The sequence below is a fragment of the Plodia interpunctella genome, chromosome 17 (assembly GCF_027563975.2).
Source record: "Plodia interpunctella isolate USDA-ARS_2022_Savannah chromosome 17, ilPloInte3.2, whole genome shotgun sequence".
In the NCBI taxonomy this organism is placed as follows: Eukaryota; Metazoa; Arthropoda; class Insecta; order Lepidoptera; family Pyralidae; genus Plodia; species Plodia interpunctella.
Genome location: NC_071310.1, coordinates 3,722,855 through 3,741,106, shown reverse-complemented (window position 1 = coordinate 3,741,106; position 18,252 = coordinate 3,722,855). Strand labels below are relative to the sequence as shown.

The 18,252-nt window shown below is 34.7% G+C and overlaps 1 protein-coding gene across 3 annotated transcripts in view; it reads left to right on the top strand.

Annotated features, from left to right (window-relative positions):
- Window positions 1-18,252, top strand: part of Pli (Pellino) — a 62,782-nt gene that overhangs the window by 37,269 nt on the left and 7,261 nt on the right. For all 3 annotated transcript variants that reach the window (XM_053758048.2, XM_053758050.1, XM_053758049.1), the window contains exons 4-6: window positions 12,659-12,853; window positions 13,034-13,213; window positions 14,229-14,336. In XM_053758048.2, coding sequence (XP_053614023.1) covers window positions 12,659-12,853; window positions 13,034-13,213; window positions 14,229-14,336 — 483 coding nt within the window. The remainder of the gene's footprint in view (window positions 1-12,658; window positions 12,854-13,033; window positions 13,214-14,228; window positions 14,337-18,252) is intronic.

The window sequence follows — 18,252 nt, the reverse complement described above, 5'->3', positions numbered from 1 at the left end:
ATAAATTAAATTTTATTCAAAAAATTAAATCAACCACTTCATATTCATAGATAGACATCTAAGACAACAACGACAAACCTTGGAACTAACCTCGTCTAAAGGGCACCTTTTAAATACATATTTTTACATTATTGTGGAAATACAATGCTTAAACAACGACTCGCTATCATTCTTCAAAAGGACCACTGCTTCCTTAAACGACGCAATTTGACGGTCGGGGCTCTTTAAAATGGGTCATCCTCAGAACATTCCCAATTTAAATGACCAGCCGTTTCTGGTATTTTTTTTTCATCATATTGTCCACCATACGGACACCATCTCGGCGCCATCTTGCTGGGCCTTTGTTCGTCGGACGCTGACCGCAGCTGCACAAGTCGCACGGAGCGGCGTAAGGGTTTGGTGACCGCCCTGGGCGCTGGATACAAAAGTGCGCCACGAGTTTGCGAACGAGCTAGGTCGTACGGTCCTATAACTTTGGATAGGTTGCAAATGTTATTTTATATATATATATATATATATATATTAAATAGGTTTACAAATTATAAATTACAAATAGGCGATAAGTATTCCTGTTAGTTTTTGCGAATTAGATTGACACATGGTCAGCGCATATAATGTTAAATAGGTGGGCGCTTCGTAAAATTTCGCCCAGAGCGCTGGTAGTTCTAAAACCGGCACAGCAAGTCGCCTTGACTTGACGTCCATATGGACAATAGTAAATAATCAGAAACTCATTACTGAATGTGGTGGGACTCATACGACCTCACGAGTGGGTTTTTCTCAATTGACGACAAACGGATACGTGTGAATGTAATGTTTTTAAACAGAAAACATGGGAACGCGTATGAATGTCAAGATTTTGATATACTTCCACATATGCTATGTTTTTGTATGAGACCTTGCGTAGACTGGCACATTACGTAAAGAACAAAAATCTGGATATGCCATTCCCGTCTGGCCCTGGCAAGAAGGGACAAATATGTCATATATGCCAGCTAATGGACGGACAAGTAGGGATGCCGACGAAACTGTACAAGGTGGAGACGAAAGAGTGGACCCTGGGCTACGACGGTTACGCGAACGCTCGCGAAAGTTTATTAGTTAGTAGTTATATATTTTGCGATTGCTAATAGATCTAAATGCCTTGAATTGAACCGACCTTTTAGTTAAGTGCATAGGTATTACATATATGATGCATTTATATAATATACTTAGTAGCTGCTACAACAGTATACATTACCTCTATATCTACAAAAAATTGAATCTTTCTAATTTGACATAATTTTTACTACACTTTGGTAACTATATTTTTATACGAATTTCTCTATTTTAATATCAAAATACTGTAGAATATCGAGTAAATTATGTATACAGACCCTCGTCCTCGTCAAATCGGTTATTCAAAATGTTTATGTATACGCTTCGGTTTATGTGACTTTATTAGACACGTGTAATTTTAAATTCGATATCCTTATGTAAAATTCAACCAATTTCAAATGTACGTAGGAAAATATTTTATTTTATGTGCATGTATAATCGGTGTTATTATAGCCGTATTTTTGTCACGGAAGCGTATATTATTTCGTTTGGCGAAATTAAATACCATTGCTGTGATATAGAATAGCTCAGAGGAAAATTGTAGTGTGGACTTCATTTGCCCCTGTGTACCAATTGCTGATCAATATTTGCAGTTTCAGATTTATCTGTGTGATACGCTTTAATCTTAGGTGTTTATAAAGAAAAATTTGTGCCCCTTTTTCTGAATCGGTTAAAAAGTGACCTTATTCCCGTAACATGAGATTATAAATAGCTTAGAATACTTTTCAAATAGTTCTTAATTAACAAAGAATACATAGAATGTTTCAGCATTTCTATTAACAGTACTTTATTGTATACTGCAAATAAATAGTATTTATTATTTGATCTTCTTTACCATCACATACCTAATTCGGGTATAATTTTCAACATTACGAAGGAAAAACCTCAGTTACCGTATGGAATTTTCATACATGGGTTTTTTCGATGATTGTGTAACTTTAACTCAACTGTCGAAAATCGTTATTGTTCGTTTTGTGACCTAAGAAAATTTAATGTAAGTAAACATTCTAATACTTAGACATTCTAATGATCTAATCATCGTAATTCCACTTCCCACGGTTGTTTTATTAGTCAGCATTACGTATGTAGATACATCCTTATATTGAATCCTATAACTAGTGAATACTGAACTATATCTATTTTCGAAAATAATAATCAGATGAAAAAAATCTGGAATCGAGCGGGAATTGATTAAAGAATTTTTTCATCTTGTTTTTAAAAAGAAGCATGTTACATGTAGGTATAACAAATCCATTTAAACTGAAATATCTACTGCTTATCTCGTTGTTACACGATGCAGATTACATTTGATTTTCTTTTTATTGTGATGTCTTTTTAGTTTTTCTTACACAATTGTAAAATAATAAAGTATAATTTAGAAAACAACAGAACTATTTATTGAACGATGGATCTGTTATGGAAATTGTCATTTAAAACACAGATTCCCAGTACGATTTCTATCCATAATGCTTAACTACGTACGTGGACATTCCCAGATACCGTTTACAATTATTTTCCTTTGATTTTCACACGATTGATGCCCGTTTGTGTACAGGAAACGTCATGTAAAGTTGTCATACACGGAAGTTTATGCTGCAGTTATAGCGATGGATTTGCAATGAATTTGAGTAGATAACTGTTGACTTACTCGTACAAAAGGATAAAAACAAACTATCAATAGAGTTGTGATAATGATTATAACGTATTAACATTCAACAGCCATCTTCAATTGATATAGAATTTTCATTTGTAAAAGATATTTATTTATTTATTTACCAATTTATGTACACGAACAGATTATATAAGAAAAATAATAAGTGGAATTTACATAAAATTTCGATGAGAAATATTAGTAATTAAATATTTGCAGCAGTTACGTGCGTTATTTTGGCACATAAATCCAAGTGTCGAATGCAATAGGCCGTTTACGACACAATGCATCTGATGCAACTGTGCGCAGAGTATGAAGGATGTCCTATTTCATGACGTTGCGTGGGTCGACTATTATTTGACGAAATGCATCGAACACTTCCAACGTGGCACGTCTTGATAAACGATTTTTATAATGCACATTCTTATTTTATAATATTCATTTGCTGAAGAAATTTGTTGAAATTCATTTTTCGACATCGTTTCCGGTATTTTTTTAATGATTTCGGGATTCTGTCATTCTGCCTCGCATGATTTCGCGATTTGTCAAAAAGTGTTATTGTGTGACCTGAACCAGTTATTGACAAATCGCGAACCTATCAATTCACACCATCGACTAACCCTACGGATCATACTTCTGTAAATCTCTTTGATTTATGCCTACATGGAACACGATCTGTTTATCGCGGGGAATTTTAATTAGATGTTCGTGATTAACTCGTAATCTAAAATGGTTCCACTTGTGGTTCCAACGCCTGTTACGGCACTAAGTAATGTGTTTGTCAGTTAAAGCTGTTTATTGAACTGCAGTGCCGACTGCGTGATTGCAGGAATTGAGTTCAGTTCAAAAGTTCATTTGTTGAAAATAGTACAAAGATTGTATTTTAAGTTCCATTTACGTCACTGTATTTTTCTATCGATCCATCGTAAATAAGGAATACTTAGTTTGCTATTATCCTTACGATAGATAAATGTCAGCTATCATTTTAGAAGTATGTGAATTTTCTTTAAATACTACTTAGATAAATAGTCTTTAGATATGATGGATCTATAGAGGAAATAGAATGGAACTATATGCTACGAAATGCTATTTTAAGAGAAATTCTATTCGACTGATGAGTTATATCTAGCTAGTTCATTAACCATCTTGGCTATTTTATTAAAAATAGAAAATAAAAGACTAGGCAATTCGACCAGGGCAGCATCACCGGTGAGCACTATTACAAGAGTAATAGCATTGTATTCTAAGAACAAAGGACGTGAAATAAAATTACACATAAAACAAAACAAAAGTTTAAGCGTTCGTTGCGTAACAGTGATTTGTGGCGCAAACAATGGGAAAGACGGAGAAATGTCAACGTGTTCGTGATACGTGGTTCATCTCCTTGCATGCAAATAGGAAACTTATGTTTATTGCTCACACGTCTGTGTTACTTACTGAAGACAGAGAAAAATAAGCGGTTTGAAAGTAGTAGCAGTCTTAATTTATATGTTACATACATTATTTCTATACATACTTCACTTGGAACATTACGATCTTGGGACATTACGATTTTATACAGTACGATCGGACAATCCATGATTTTGCAATATAATTTATTTATTTAATTCTTATGTTACACCAGCTAAGTTTAAAAATATTTAGAACAGCAAACGACGATATACGACTAACGACTATTTTATGTCAATCAAGTTTTCGTAACATAACATAGCACAATAGCAGATGTTCTCATAAAAAGCCTTCACTTTCAGAGCCTATCATTCCCATAAATTACCTTTTCAATTGTTGCTATTTTCATAACGCCCTGCTTGAAAATGAAACGTTCAGGAAGCCGTATTGACAGCCGACTGGAGTCCCGCACAATTTCCTCACCCCACTTGACAACCACCTGTGTTATTGATGGAAATTACATGCCAATATCGACCTTCTATACCAAATATTCTTTAAGGGCACCTTTCACGCTACTTGTGTCCGCAAATGTCAACGTTGATAAAAATCTTTCTTCAGCCTATAGGTATTGATAATTATAGTATTAGGTATCAATAGAAAAGACGCCATTACTTATGAAATAGTTCGCCTAGTCGTTCAGTTACAAGAATTAGAATAAATTGTTACTCAGCCAGGTTTTTAGAAAACACCTTGAAAACTAAAACGGATGGTTTCTATGTTTCCTGACCCTGAATCGATACTGTAAGCATTCAAGAACATAATTCCAAGTTCATTGTCTACTTAATGGGCCTTGATTATGTATATTGAATACATTTGAGACATATTTTGTTAGTCTAGCCCCCGTGCGTCGCCTACATACGCCTACAGATTTGTATGCACAGATTTGACGTGCTTTTAGTAGTGATGCTAAGACGATAATACGATTACGTTCAGAGCTTATTTGGCCGTAAATAGAATAGCTCAGACCGTATTTGAATGCTCAGTCACCCATTCTAATGTTTCCTAAATATTAGCCCGCTTTCCAAATCACATCGACGATGTGACCATGTAAACAAGATCTGCCTAAATGTATTTCACTTGAAATTTTGTTCTACTAAAAAGCGGTTAGCGGCGGATCGTGAGAGCTCTCACAAAACTGGTAATTTACTGCGGCATGCAAAAAGAAGTTAAACCGTTACGTACCGAAAATTATTGTGGATTCTGCCTTTTCAATAACGATGTTATTTATCTGTGTATTTTTGTATTCCGCCAGCAGGAAGGAGGTGAATGGATATTGTTTGACAGGTAAACGCCAGTTGGTAAACAAGTATTTGCGACAAATACAACTGTAAAGGATATTGAATGCCGGCTTTTGAACACCGCTGTTGGGATTTAGTTTCTTTTGAAATACCAACGACTACCTATTGTCAGTAATAGTTGTAGCTTCTCATTGTTAGTCATATTTTCACCATATGCAGATTTACGAGGAAACACTTAGTAAAATCTTGTGAGTTTACTGCTGTCATTAAAAGCTGGAAACAACGAAACTTGGACGTAAAGTGGATTATCATGCCTTGTTTTGTATATTTCCTATATTCTAACTTACTTGTTACACCTGCAATGTAACGCTTCCTTGTTCCCAAATTAGATTGCGTAGAGATCCAGGCTTATGATAGCCGGTCGGGTGCCAGGAAATTGCCATGAAGCGGCTGCTATAACTTAGAGCATCGCCGCTTCTAGTTTGTTAACAGCTTTTACAATAAATCGATGTGCATGTTTGTTAACAGCTTCTACAATAAATCGATGTGCATTTTTCTTTCAACCGTCAAATTTACTCGGACTAACATGACATAAGATTCTTAGTATCGATAACTCTATATTATTATATGAAGATGAGGACACATTATGTTATTGTCAGAGACAAAAATTAGTCTCCGAAATTCCATGCCTCTACTCACAAGGTTGCTTCTTAATCACAGTCATTGTCAAAAATTGTAATGAACAAACCTACAAAAAATTGTATTTACTGAAATTATCAGGTGATTCATGTACGTTATTCGTGTGTGACTACTAAACTTGCCACTCACGGTATCAGATTTTTTGATTTATTCACTTCCGATTTCAAAAGGAAACCGTGAACTTTGCTTTCGAATTGGTCGTATCCATGTTGATGTCTAGCGTCCCTTCTTTTTTGATATGAAATTATTTTTTAGTCTGTCAAAAAAGAGAAGAAAACGGATTTTTAATGAACGATTTTGTTTTGCTATTGCAAGATCAAATAGAGTTGTCAAGATTGGTTGATGAACACGCAGTGTTACGCACCTCATTTATTTTCTTCACTTTCTTGACCGACATTACGTTTGGACGGCACTTTGCATTGAACTTGACCATGACCATATTGGCCATGTCCAAATTTTGTAATATTTATAGTCCTCTTCTAGCCACAACGCCAGTTACATCATAAGTTATATCTGAATGTGTGTATCGCATGTATTGATCAAACTCAGCATATATGGTGGATTTGGAAATAAAATTTTATAGGTCTTGTTATTCTTCTCAACTTATTTTAAGGTTTTAAGTGTTCTACCAAAATCTGTGGAATGATTTAAAAGTTTTATTTAAGGCGCTTACTCCTCGCACTATGGCGCCACTCCACACGTTTATTAATTTCCTTTATTTCTCAGGGAAAAATAAAAAAAATATTCTAAAGCGCCTTAACCACAAAAAATATAAAAGTTTGTTATATTTCCAATGATTGCACTATTATTAATGATTTAAACCTGATATACATTTTTAGCTGCAAACGTGTGTAGTATATTATCATAATCACGCAAATGTATAAACACAGACAAAGTAATGATGAACTTGGCCGAATTGTACCAACCTTCAAACATTACAAGTGGAACTTGGCATTGTTTACGGTTTAATATGATAATTGAATTTCCGTTTGTAGCCATTGTAATTACATTTTGAAGATTGAATAATCAGTTGTATAATTCCGTGTTTCATGACTATTCTGCGCCTCAAAAAATACTGGAGCGTTTTTTGCCCAACAGCCCAATTTGTAGATGTTCTCTGCGAAATAAGTATTTGCTGATTTGAGGACCAAAAATATACTAAGTTTTGAGTTTTTGTTGCTTACTTGATGGAAGTGGTAAAAGAGCCATCTGGTGAGTTCATTGCCACGTACCTTATTCATATTAGTAATACAAATAATATCGGTTTCTGTAATCGAGATGTTAACCACTCATGGTCAACCTACAACTAGTTTTTATATTGGATCAGATCCGACTGCTCGCTCATTCTTAGAGGTTTCTAAAGATTTGGTTCGATACATACGAATATATAAACTAATCAATTTATGCAAACGAGTATTGTCTATGTATGGTTTGTGAGGGTGTATGTATGTAGGTTTGTTACTCTTTCACGCGAAATCTACTGGATCGATTGGTACACTGGTAGAATATAACCTGAAATAATACATAGGTTACTTTTACCTCGAAATTTCCATGGGAGCGAAGCGCCGGGTTCAGCTAGTATATGCAATATATATGCGGCGCCCGGGGCTTCATTCCTATAAACAGTACAGTTATTATACAGTTCAATCAATCAACTGTTATTAATACTATATTTCATTAAATCCAGTTTGTAATTTTATTTATATTTTGCGTTTGGTCTATTTCTGTACGAGCATATAATGTTAAAACTTTGACAGGTTTGGTTTTTTTATAAATTAGGTAACTTATGATTGTGTCGACACTTTTGGCTCCTGTTTATGTCTGACATTTTGCTGGTATTTACAAGGAAATATCTTCTTCATCGTCAAAGTATACTGTTAGTTTCTATTCCTATAATAGCAGTTGCTCGTGCATTTGAAGATACGACCATCGGTCAGCCACAATTGAGATCATTATCATTAGGGTCAGCAGTTTCGTGCACGTTTTGTCAACAGCTATTTATGGAAAAAACTATTCAGGCAATTTGGACCAACTGTGTTTACTTCCACAAAGATTGGATTTGGTCTGACGTGTGCTGGCGGCAAAACAAAATCTTTGGCATAATTTAGTACAATTTTAGTTTCGACATCATTAATTTCACGAAAAATTGTGCTGTTTTTATCCAATTCTTACTCGTATGGATATTTATTAATATAGTTTTAGAGATTAAAGTGACGATATTTTATATCACCATATTTTCGAAGCAAATCTTATATATAATCTCAAAATAGAATCAATAAATTGTTGCGTTAACTTTTAAAAGGCACTAACATAGTAATATTAAACACATGTAGTACTGTAATAACGTAAAAAGAAATATTCTAATAAATATAATGTAGTAATAGGTTCTGGAGACATCAGTTCACAGTCCAGTCGGGGAAGGAGTTTGAGTTTTCAATTCCGTTCGATCTCGTTGGTACGAACGTAATCAAATAGAATTTGCTATTTTTAGATTATCCTGTCTTCGCACGTATACATATTTTCTATAAGACGTCTTTCCTAGAAAGGCTTAATTTATTTTTTGTACATTTGATTAATGACTAGTTATCATTTATCTATTTAAATTAGTTTAAAATTGTGTATTATTACAGAATAGTTATTTGAAAGCTCGTTTTTCACATAAATACAATCAATTACAGATTGGTTTGATTAATGTAACCACGGTTTAAGATGTAAATCAACTCGCCACATAACGGGACCCAATATGTAATCTTCCACACATCTTAGTGTCACGCTCTGCAGCGGTTTCGGTAGATGTGAATAAGTTAAGATTCCGTGTAGAGAGTTCCGTTTACCAGTGGTTTAAAGAATACTACAAGTGGCGAAACTGGCCTTTGAAATGATGGATTGGCGAACGCTTGAGACTAAATGCTTCTGATTTGATTTGAGCTGATGAAAATATATTTGCAATTAATCATAGTCATGAATTAGTTTAGAGTTGGTACCATTGCAAAATGTATTTAACTCCTCTAATTTCCTGAAGAAAATAAGCTGGTCAAGGTGTATGAGGCAGATAATGCTGTTTCGGAGGCGTTGTATCCGATACACATAAATTTTGTCAAAGTCAAATCGTCACTCTAAGAAGAAGAGGATTATTGTTGGTGGACAATCATGAAATGTGTAGTACTATGCTATTCAAATTGCTTTATTTTGAAGAAGAAATTGATACTCACAACACAAAAATAAAGCACCGCTCCACTCATCCAAATAGCATTAAAGCTATATTGAATATTTAACCTAAAGAGCCAATAACGGTTGAGCAGCACAATAAAGGATCGATTCAAACTGCAATTTCCCAAGTGCATAATGCAGGGACACGCAGCACGCGGCGACTCGTGACGCGGGCCAGCCTTTACTCAACTGCTTTGAACTAAAGGTGATGTTCCGATAACATGCAAACAACTGGAAACGCTTGGAATAATGATTTCAAAAATCGTATCAAAATAGTATATACAATCGTATAAAAAGTTATAGTATTGTGGTGTATACGACGACGTCTACAATTTCTTTTTCTTTTTCCACTTCGGCCAATTGAAGCTCTGTCTCTTATCTGAGCGTTTTCTCGGTTTTTTTCCTCAGCCGTTGACCGTCGGTGCCCAGTGCCCAGGCTTTCCTACTTTTTCGTCTGCACTTCTCACGGTCACGGTTTAGACTAAGAAACACTTGATTTGGTCATGTAGAATTGTAGATATATTAAGTTTAAGACATTGGGGTTTGTCATCGCGTTCAGAACTGCGGCTTAAGCCATCTGCATTGTAATGTAACAGCGATTATAATTCGCAAATAGTGCATCGCAATGCCTCACATCGCCGGCACACCGCGGCCATGCAGTCAGAGTCAGACGATCAGCTATGACAACTTACATCAATCAAACATACAGATGTTTTAAATAACAGAACACTGGATACAAAATACAAAGCGCCTTTTTGGCTGCAAACATATTTTTTTAAAAATAATCTCGGCTCTCAAGCTTCATGCAAGCGACTTTGAGTAAGTTCTCGTTTCTAAATCCCAGGCTTCATCAACAATTTGTAATTAAACTTTCAATGAAACGCCACGTTTCCTCGTAATTGGTGATCGAAACTTCTCCAACTTGGTAAATTGATGTGTAAATACTCTAATAATAATAGCTAAATTACGATACGGTTACGTTTCTGCTAACTTACTCGAAGTCAAATGATGAAGCTTTATAGAATACATACATATACATAATAGAAAATTAAAAAATAAATAATAGAAAATTTATTTGAAGACAATATTCAAGTCGGGTGGAATTTGTCGCTTCCACGCAACAAATATTCATTGCGCTCGGCCCCGGGCGAATGTGGAATTCGATAAAAGAATTTTTCTGGGAACTCAAATAACGCTTGAATTTATCCCGAAGGTGCATGTTTTTATAGTTGTTTTGTGTGCAGTTATTCCATCGGTTTTATTTTTCATACAACGGTCTCAGAAAGTGTTTTCTTTCTGAAACGGATCAGTTGCCCATTTCGAAGCTAACGGTAATAAGTGTTGTTGGCAGTACACATGGCTTACAGATTGTTTTTAACATTCGTTAGTTGATTAATTGCACTTGGTGTACTTAGTAAAATTGCTAAATGAATCCTTCTGATTTTCACGCATAAAATTTATCCCATTGTTAATGCGACTTCTCCTTGCTGGATGGTACGATGCCAAAATGTGACTGCCTCTCGCTCCGTCATTGACAATCAGAGCGGCGCAGGCGCATGGCGGAACGATTGACGTAACGCAGCCTTCATAGCACTTCACACTGGTTTCTGTAATGATCTCCTTCTATCTCTCTCATTATAGGTCATTATAGGTATCCCTCTAAAGTTATTGATAAAACAGATGTGGTCAATCGGTAAAAAAAATCAATTGGTAAATTATTTAGGATGCATGTGCAAGTACACCCCTCAAAGCAAGCAACTAGAAAACATCGCTTTTCATAAGTTCGGTTTTTAAAAAAATCTATTTTGGCACAAACAGTCATTATAAGAATCATTTTACAATACAAATAACATGTAGGTACAAAACAATGCCGAAAACTTAACAGAAGAACATAATAAGTATAGTGTGTTGACAACATAGGTACTATTTAGTTGTATACAAAACAAGAACAGATATTATATAAGAAGAAGTAACAGATTCGCGCATTACAAAACATTACATAAATAGTTTAATACATACTTGTTTATTTCTTTATTCCAGATATCGACATGTTCTTATCAGCTTCGTAAAAGTTTATATTACTTTTACGAAGCTGAAGACAGTGCTTTAAATAAATTACTTTTTATAGTCTGCAGCAATTGTGAGAACATGTCGATATCTGGAAAGTCCTTGTTAAAAAGGTTTAAACTGGGAAATTATTGGGATTAGAGTATAATATTGCTTTATCAGCTGCTCTCTAGCTTAAACTTACTAAGTAAATCAGCCTTATCTTTTTGCTCCCGCTCAGTGTTGTTATAATAATCACGATTGTAATCAAAACTTCCGCGTCGATAGTGATATCTAGAAGGAAACAGTCACACAATGAAATGAGAAATGAAACATCGAACAACGGTACTTGCAATTGAAAACCGGATATAACGTACGTGTATGGCACACAACCTTATGATTTGAGGAGCCGCCCGCATCACGTAAATACAATTGAATCGCAATGATTCTGTTTTTGGGCGGATTATCATCGCCATCTTAGTAAATACCACGCTGAGTGAATTGTAAATACTTTTTTATTCAGTGTCATATAGGTATACGATATTCCTATGATTTTTAGTATTCCTGAAGTGCTTAATTCACTATTTATTTATTCGTAAAACACATATGAATAGCTTCGTGGCAAATTACCCCTTTCGCAAAATGTCCCCTGGTAAAAACTTGGCGTTTCGTCGCAGAATGTATATTTTGGCCTTTTTAGATTTCATAAGTGGTTCGTGATAGAAAATGGAAATATGATATTAAAAAAAAAACAAATTTATACATTCTGCGACGAAGCACCAATATTTTACCAGGGTACGTTTGAGCTCATGATTTGGCGATCGAAGAAAAAATGTAAATACATTATGTAGATATGATTGTTGACCGTGCTAGTACGTAGTACTCATTGTACGGTGCTAGTCTACGATATTACGGAATATTTTTCAACCTACATGAAGGTTGACATTGTGGGGAAACCCATTTATTTTAATTAGTCCGAAAACGAGTCCAATCAATGTTTACAGTCTTTATAGTCTTTTTATAACTATGTTTTAATGTGAATAAACAAAATTTGTCGTAGCAAGTTGTTCACGTTTTGCTTGTTATGTAAAATAACTATACCCGTAGGAAAACCGCGGGCAAATGCTAGTTAGCTATGTAAGTTTCCCAAAAAGGGTGCAGTTGGAACTAAACAGGAAACACGCTTAGAAAGATAAAGTACTTACGTTTTTCAGATCTGGGAGAATTTTATTATACCTTCCGTAATGTATCTTATCGATTGTTACAGATTGGCAGATCATCAGAGCCACCAATCGACTTCGTAGTGATGGACACAGTCGCCGGCGACAAGACGGGCGACACGAAAGTCTTGCAAAGCACGATATCACGATTCGCTTGCAGAATCATAGCGGACAGGAACGATGTGAACAACTGCCGCATCTACGCGGCCGGCTTCGACTCCTCTAGGAATATCTTTCTTGGTGTAAGTATACACTAAAAGTTACTTATACCTTCAGGCAATGTTAATTATTATAGAACTTAGGCTTTAAATTTAAGAAGGCAAAAAAAAACAAGTGGGCAGATCGGGTAGAAAAGTAATTACTACACATGCTTAAAAAATATGTATCATGTAATCAAATAGTACTGTAAACATTACTTGCAGGAGAAAGCGACAAAATGGACAGAGAACCACGAAATCGACGGGCTCACAACGAACGGCGTTCTCATCATGCATCCCAGAGGGGACTTTTGTGGAGGGAACGCGACCTCGGAGCCCTGGAGGGAGACCTCCGTGGGTGGCGCCGTCTTCTCGCTAAGGGAGAGCCGCTCCGCACAGCAGAAGGTTTGTCTAATTTTAAAGATATTTAATGAGATCAAAATAATTTTTTTTTTCAATAATTTCGAACTGTTATAAAAGGTCAAAGACATAATGGTTTTATGACACTTTTCAGTCGTGACAATTTAATAACTGACAAACAGCGGAAAAGAAGTGGCACAACAAATTTCTCTATAGCATTTTTCCAGACATCTTTTCTCTCATCCTGTGATGCCCGAAGACAAGGGTCTGCGTAAAAAATAAAATAACCAAAGTTAAATCTGGGTAAAGGTACTATAAAGTGTAAAAGAAAATGATGTAGTCGTCTGGAGGGAAATTTTGAATATTCGGCGCTGATTTTCGTCTACTTTCTTTGGGAATGCTATTATTATTGTCTATTATATCTCTAGGTCACCTTGTACTACAGTCGGTCGTCTCCACGATCAAGGCTGAAATTAGAAATCAATAAAATAGCAAAACAAACAAAAGATAAACAAAGATGTTTAGATAGTATCGTCCATTGTCTTGTAATCAGCTCGTTCACATATTGATAAGTACTCTTTATAACGGTACCGACTTCATTAACTGATAGCTTAACGACACACCTTGTCGATAACACGTGGTTGCTATCTATAATGCTTTAGACTTTCCACTAGACTTAATATTCAATTTTGATTGAGGTCGTAAAAAAATGTTTTACATTTTATTACGTGCTTGTTGTTTTTGTCATTAAAAGATTGTGCAATTATTAAGTTGAGCATTTTGTTTACTTAATATTTATCTTTGAAATTTGAAATAAATATGATCATGCCAAAATTAATCTACCGCAGCTGGAGCTGGCAACAGCTATTTCGTTCGCGACCCCAGTGTTGGACAGGAGGTGTTTCGGATTTTGTCCAGTCTTGTGACACCTAGAATACTGCGCTCCATTGCTCTTTGGTATATCCTGAGCTTGGACTTTCTCAGTATCGATGAGGTTCATATTCTATGTATATCTTACATGTATTATCTATGTATATCTTCTATATTTTTTTTATTGCAGGGTTTGCCGTGTCAATCGGAGACGAACGTGCTGAGAGACGGCACCATGATAGACTTGTGTGGAGCCACGCTCTTATGGAGAAGCGCAGAGGGACTCAAAAATTCGCCGGTGAGTAATTAGTAGACAGCCGGGCCCATAGTATAAATAATTATATCTGTCTGTATTAACGCGATAAACTCAAAAACTACCGAGCGGATTTTTGTACGGATGTTTGTACGGTTTTTGTGGATTCCTGAGGACGGTTTAGGTGTATAAAATTTGTTATTGTTTTACCCGAACGAAGCCGGGACGGACAATAATATACGTTGATTCAGAAATAAACATGGCATGGCAAACTATGTCTTAATACTAAAAGTAATTTCTAACAAACTCTGTAAACAACAAAACATTTAAAAAATATTTGTCTTTAACAATTTATACAATAAATTATTAATTTGGTGCTTTTCTATTTTCAAGAACAATTACTGTTAAAGTGTATTTTGACGAACAAAAGGTTGAGTACACATTGTACATTGAAGCTAAAGTATAATTATCCGTGCTACTAGCGATCGAAAAAGGTCGAGCCTTTTAGCCCTTTTTTAAGACTCGCCGCTTTATAGCGAGGGCTAGAAGGCTAAAAGGCTAAATAGCTCTTAAGCCCTCGAGGCTAATTGTATTTATGGCTTTTGAAGGCTCGAGCCTTATAAATTTAAAGCTTGCGAGTCTTTTTTAAAGGCGGGCTTTTTTTCTAAAATTGTTCACTAAAAAAGGCTTGAGGCTTTTTAGGCATAGGCTTTTTTAAAGTCTTTTTAGATATAATATTATTTGACACTATTAGGTACTAATTAGGTCTAAAGGTGGTATCGATGATTGGTTTAAATATAGCAAAAACATAAACAATTACATAATTTTTGGTACATTTAATAATAAAATATAAAACCAGTATACGTTGACACTTGGTTATAAAGATTTACTAAGTCATAAGAGGCCAACTTAAAATAGTCATTGTTCCAAAAAGAAAAACAGCCGATTTTCATTAGGTATGGCAATGAAATGAAATTGTAAATAAATAAAGGATGTGTTAATAAAAATACAGTATCATATTTAAAAAATATAAAAATGAAATTAAACGTAATAAATATAACCAATGACACAACTTGGATATCTACTCATTTTCATTGTCGGAATCATCAAAACTTGGCAAACTGATATTAGCCAAACTGTCTTCTTGGCGTATTTTTCTAATGAAATCCAGAATCTTTGAATACGTCATCGTGCGTTTTTCTGGAGGAACACGGTCGAGCTCAAAAGCTAATAATTTTGCAAACTCTTTGTTTCTTTGATCATTTGGTTGCTGCTCTGAGCACAGGTGGATATCGTCTACCACTACCACATTCAATTGTGCTCGCACATCGGATGAGTCCCATCGATTTCTTTTATATATGGCACAATCCATAATATCTTCTTGTCGTACCTGTACTCCTTTGTCCAATTGTTTTTTTGATGATGATTCTGGTTTTAACTTTTCTTCATTTAAAGATAACTTCCTCTTCTTCTCGCGAGATAAACCAGGTAAAATACTCGGAGAACACGGAGGAGACCCGTCATCACTAGACATTTTTATTATATAATAAAAATGAAATGTATTATCTTAACGAGCCAAGAAATCACAATTGCTAATGATTAACAGATTACAAAATAGTAAAAATATCCAAAAAGTTGTGGGTAGGTGAAATGTTGACCTACCCACAACTTTTTTGATATTTTTTTTAAACTTCAAGTTACAATATAATATATTGGATCTTTAACCACTGCGCATAACATATCCAAAAGAAAAGTGATTAAAAAGAAAAACATTCTTTAAAAAAAATATTTATTTAATTAGAGTTCCATCTTTAAAAATACTCGACTCTTTTGAGGATTAGGTTAATAGAAACGTAATGAATTATAAATGAAAGTTTTATTATGTATTATAACAGTTTAACATATTTTAAATCAATTAATGAAATAAAAAAAGCATAGGTAAAACATCGTTAGGTACGCGAACATTAATCACCAAAAACGTTTAGCCAGGATGAAAGGCACATTGAGGATTGTATGCTTTTATTACTCAAACGATTCCTTTTCTTATTGATTAAATTTCCAGCTTTGGAAAATGACTGTTCACTGGGAACGCTTGTAGCTGGTATACATAAAATATCAAAAGCCATCTTTTGTAAGCGTGGTAAGTTTAATTGTTGGTTTTTCCACCAGTCTATTACATCAGTGTCTTCGGGTTCAATCGGTAGGGATAAATATTTTTCCAGCTCATTATTATCAAGTCTTCTTTTTTTATAAATTGAAGAAAAAATATTGTTATTGACTCCAGATGCACCGGAAGATTCCGATAGATCGGATTGCTGTTCAGCTGCTTGATTTCCAAGATTGTATCTGGTATTAAAAAGTAATGTCATAGAAGTGAGGGGATCTTCAGTACCATTGTAATTTTCGGAGTAATAATCATTTTTTAATCTTGGATCGAGTATAATAGAAAACATAGCATACTCAGTGCGTAGCAAGGGAAAATATTCTTGCAATTTGTTGAGCATGGCTCCAGAAATTTTTTTCTTAAGATCATTATCCATCTCCTCGGCATTAGAAAGTCGATTCATTAGGACGTCTACTATAGGTACTACATAGTAAATACTTGGGTATTTTGACTTAGATAGTAAAAGTGTGGCATCGTAAAACGGCTTTAGCAAGTCAATCAATAATTTAACATCAGCCCACATGATTTCTTCAATATTGGAATTTCGAAATTCCCTATCATTCTGACAAAGATCATTGAGAACTGCTTTCATTTTATATGCACGCTCAAGCATAAGGTAGGTCGAATTCCACCTTATGTTAATTTCTTTTAGTAAAGCTAATTGCGGAATATCTAATTCTGCACACTTTTCAAAATAGGTCTGCTTTTTTTTAGTGGAAAAATTTATTAAGTTAACAAGTTTACTCACAGCTGAAATAGGCTCTTCAACTTCTTTTAGACCTTTCTTTACTACCAAATTTAAAATGTGTGCCAAACATCTAGTGTGAATCACATCATCATAATCATCATTACATAAAGTCAGTAATTGTAAACATTTCACATTTACTTTCTCGTTATCTGTAGTAATGGACATAATTCTTTTATGTAAAGCATATAAATTGAAGATTTCTACAATTTTATGTAATATCTGTTCAGCTTTATGTGGATACGGTATTAAATCGAAGTCCAGGATAAATGACTGTAATGCACCATTATCTATTAAGTGCGCAGTAACAACTACGTATGGTTTGTTCGTGACGGAGGTCCAAAAGTCAAAAGTCAAAGAAATTTTATTTGTAATCATTTTGATTTTCTCTATAACTTCAGGTTGTTTCTGTTTAAATAGTTTGTGAATGTTTGATTTAAGTGACGTTGAACTTAATGGCGAGTATTTAGGATTTATCTCAGCCATTAATTTTTTAAAATGTTCTTCTTCTACAAGTTTAAACGGATGGTTGCCGTGAACGATAAAATTAAGCACTAGTCGGTCATACAGTGCCTTTTTATGTTTGCTCAATGTCAATGCAGAAGTATTGCTGGTTGAGGTTGAGGGGCCTTCAATGCCTTCATGACTTAGCAAATGATTTTTTAGCGTAGAATGTGACGATTTTATCGAAAATGGTTTTTTACATATTTTACATTTAAGCCCACTGTCATTCTTCGTGTAATATGTATTCCTCAGCTTTTTATATTTTTTTTTAGGATTCGGAGAAGACTCAATACTCACATTTTCTCTAGAACTCGTAAATGTGACATCAGTAGACACATCCAAATCACCATCAAATCCATCATTTTCCATTTTGGCGCAAAGATAACGAGTAATAGTAACCAACGCGCTAAAATATAATTCCAACCCAATGTTTCAGTTCAATTGATGAACCAGTATTTATTTACGATATTAACCGCAACACAATATACTAACAGATATTTAACTTAACACATTTCCTGGTCATGATACGAACAACAATTCGAATAGAA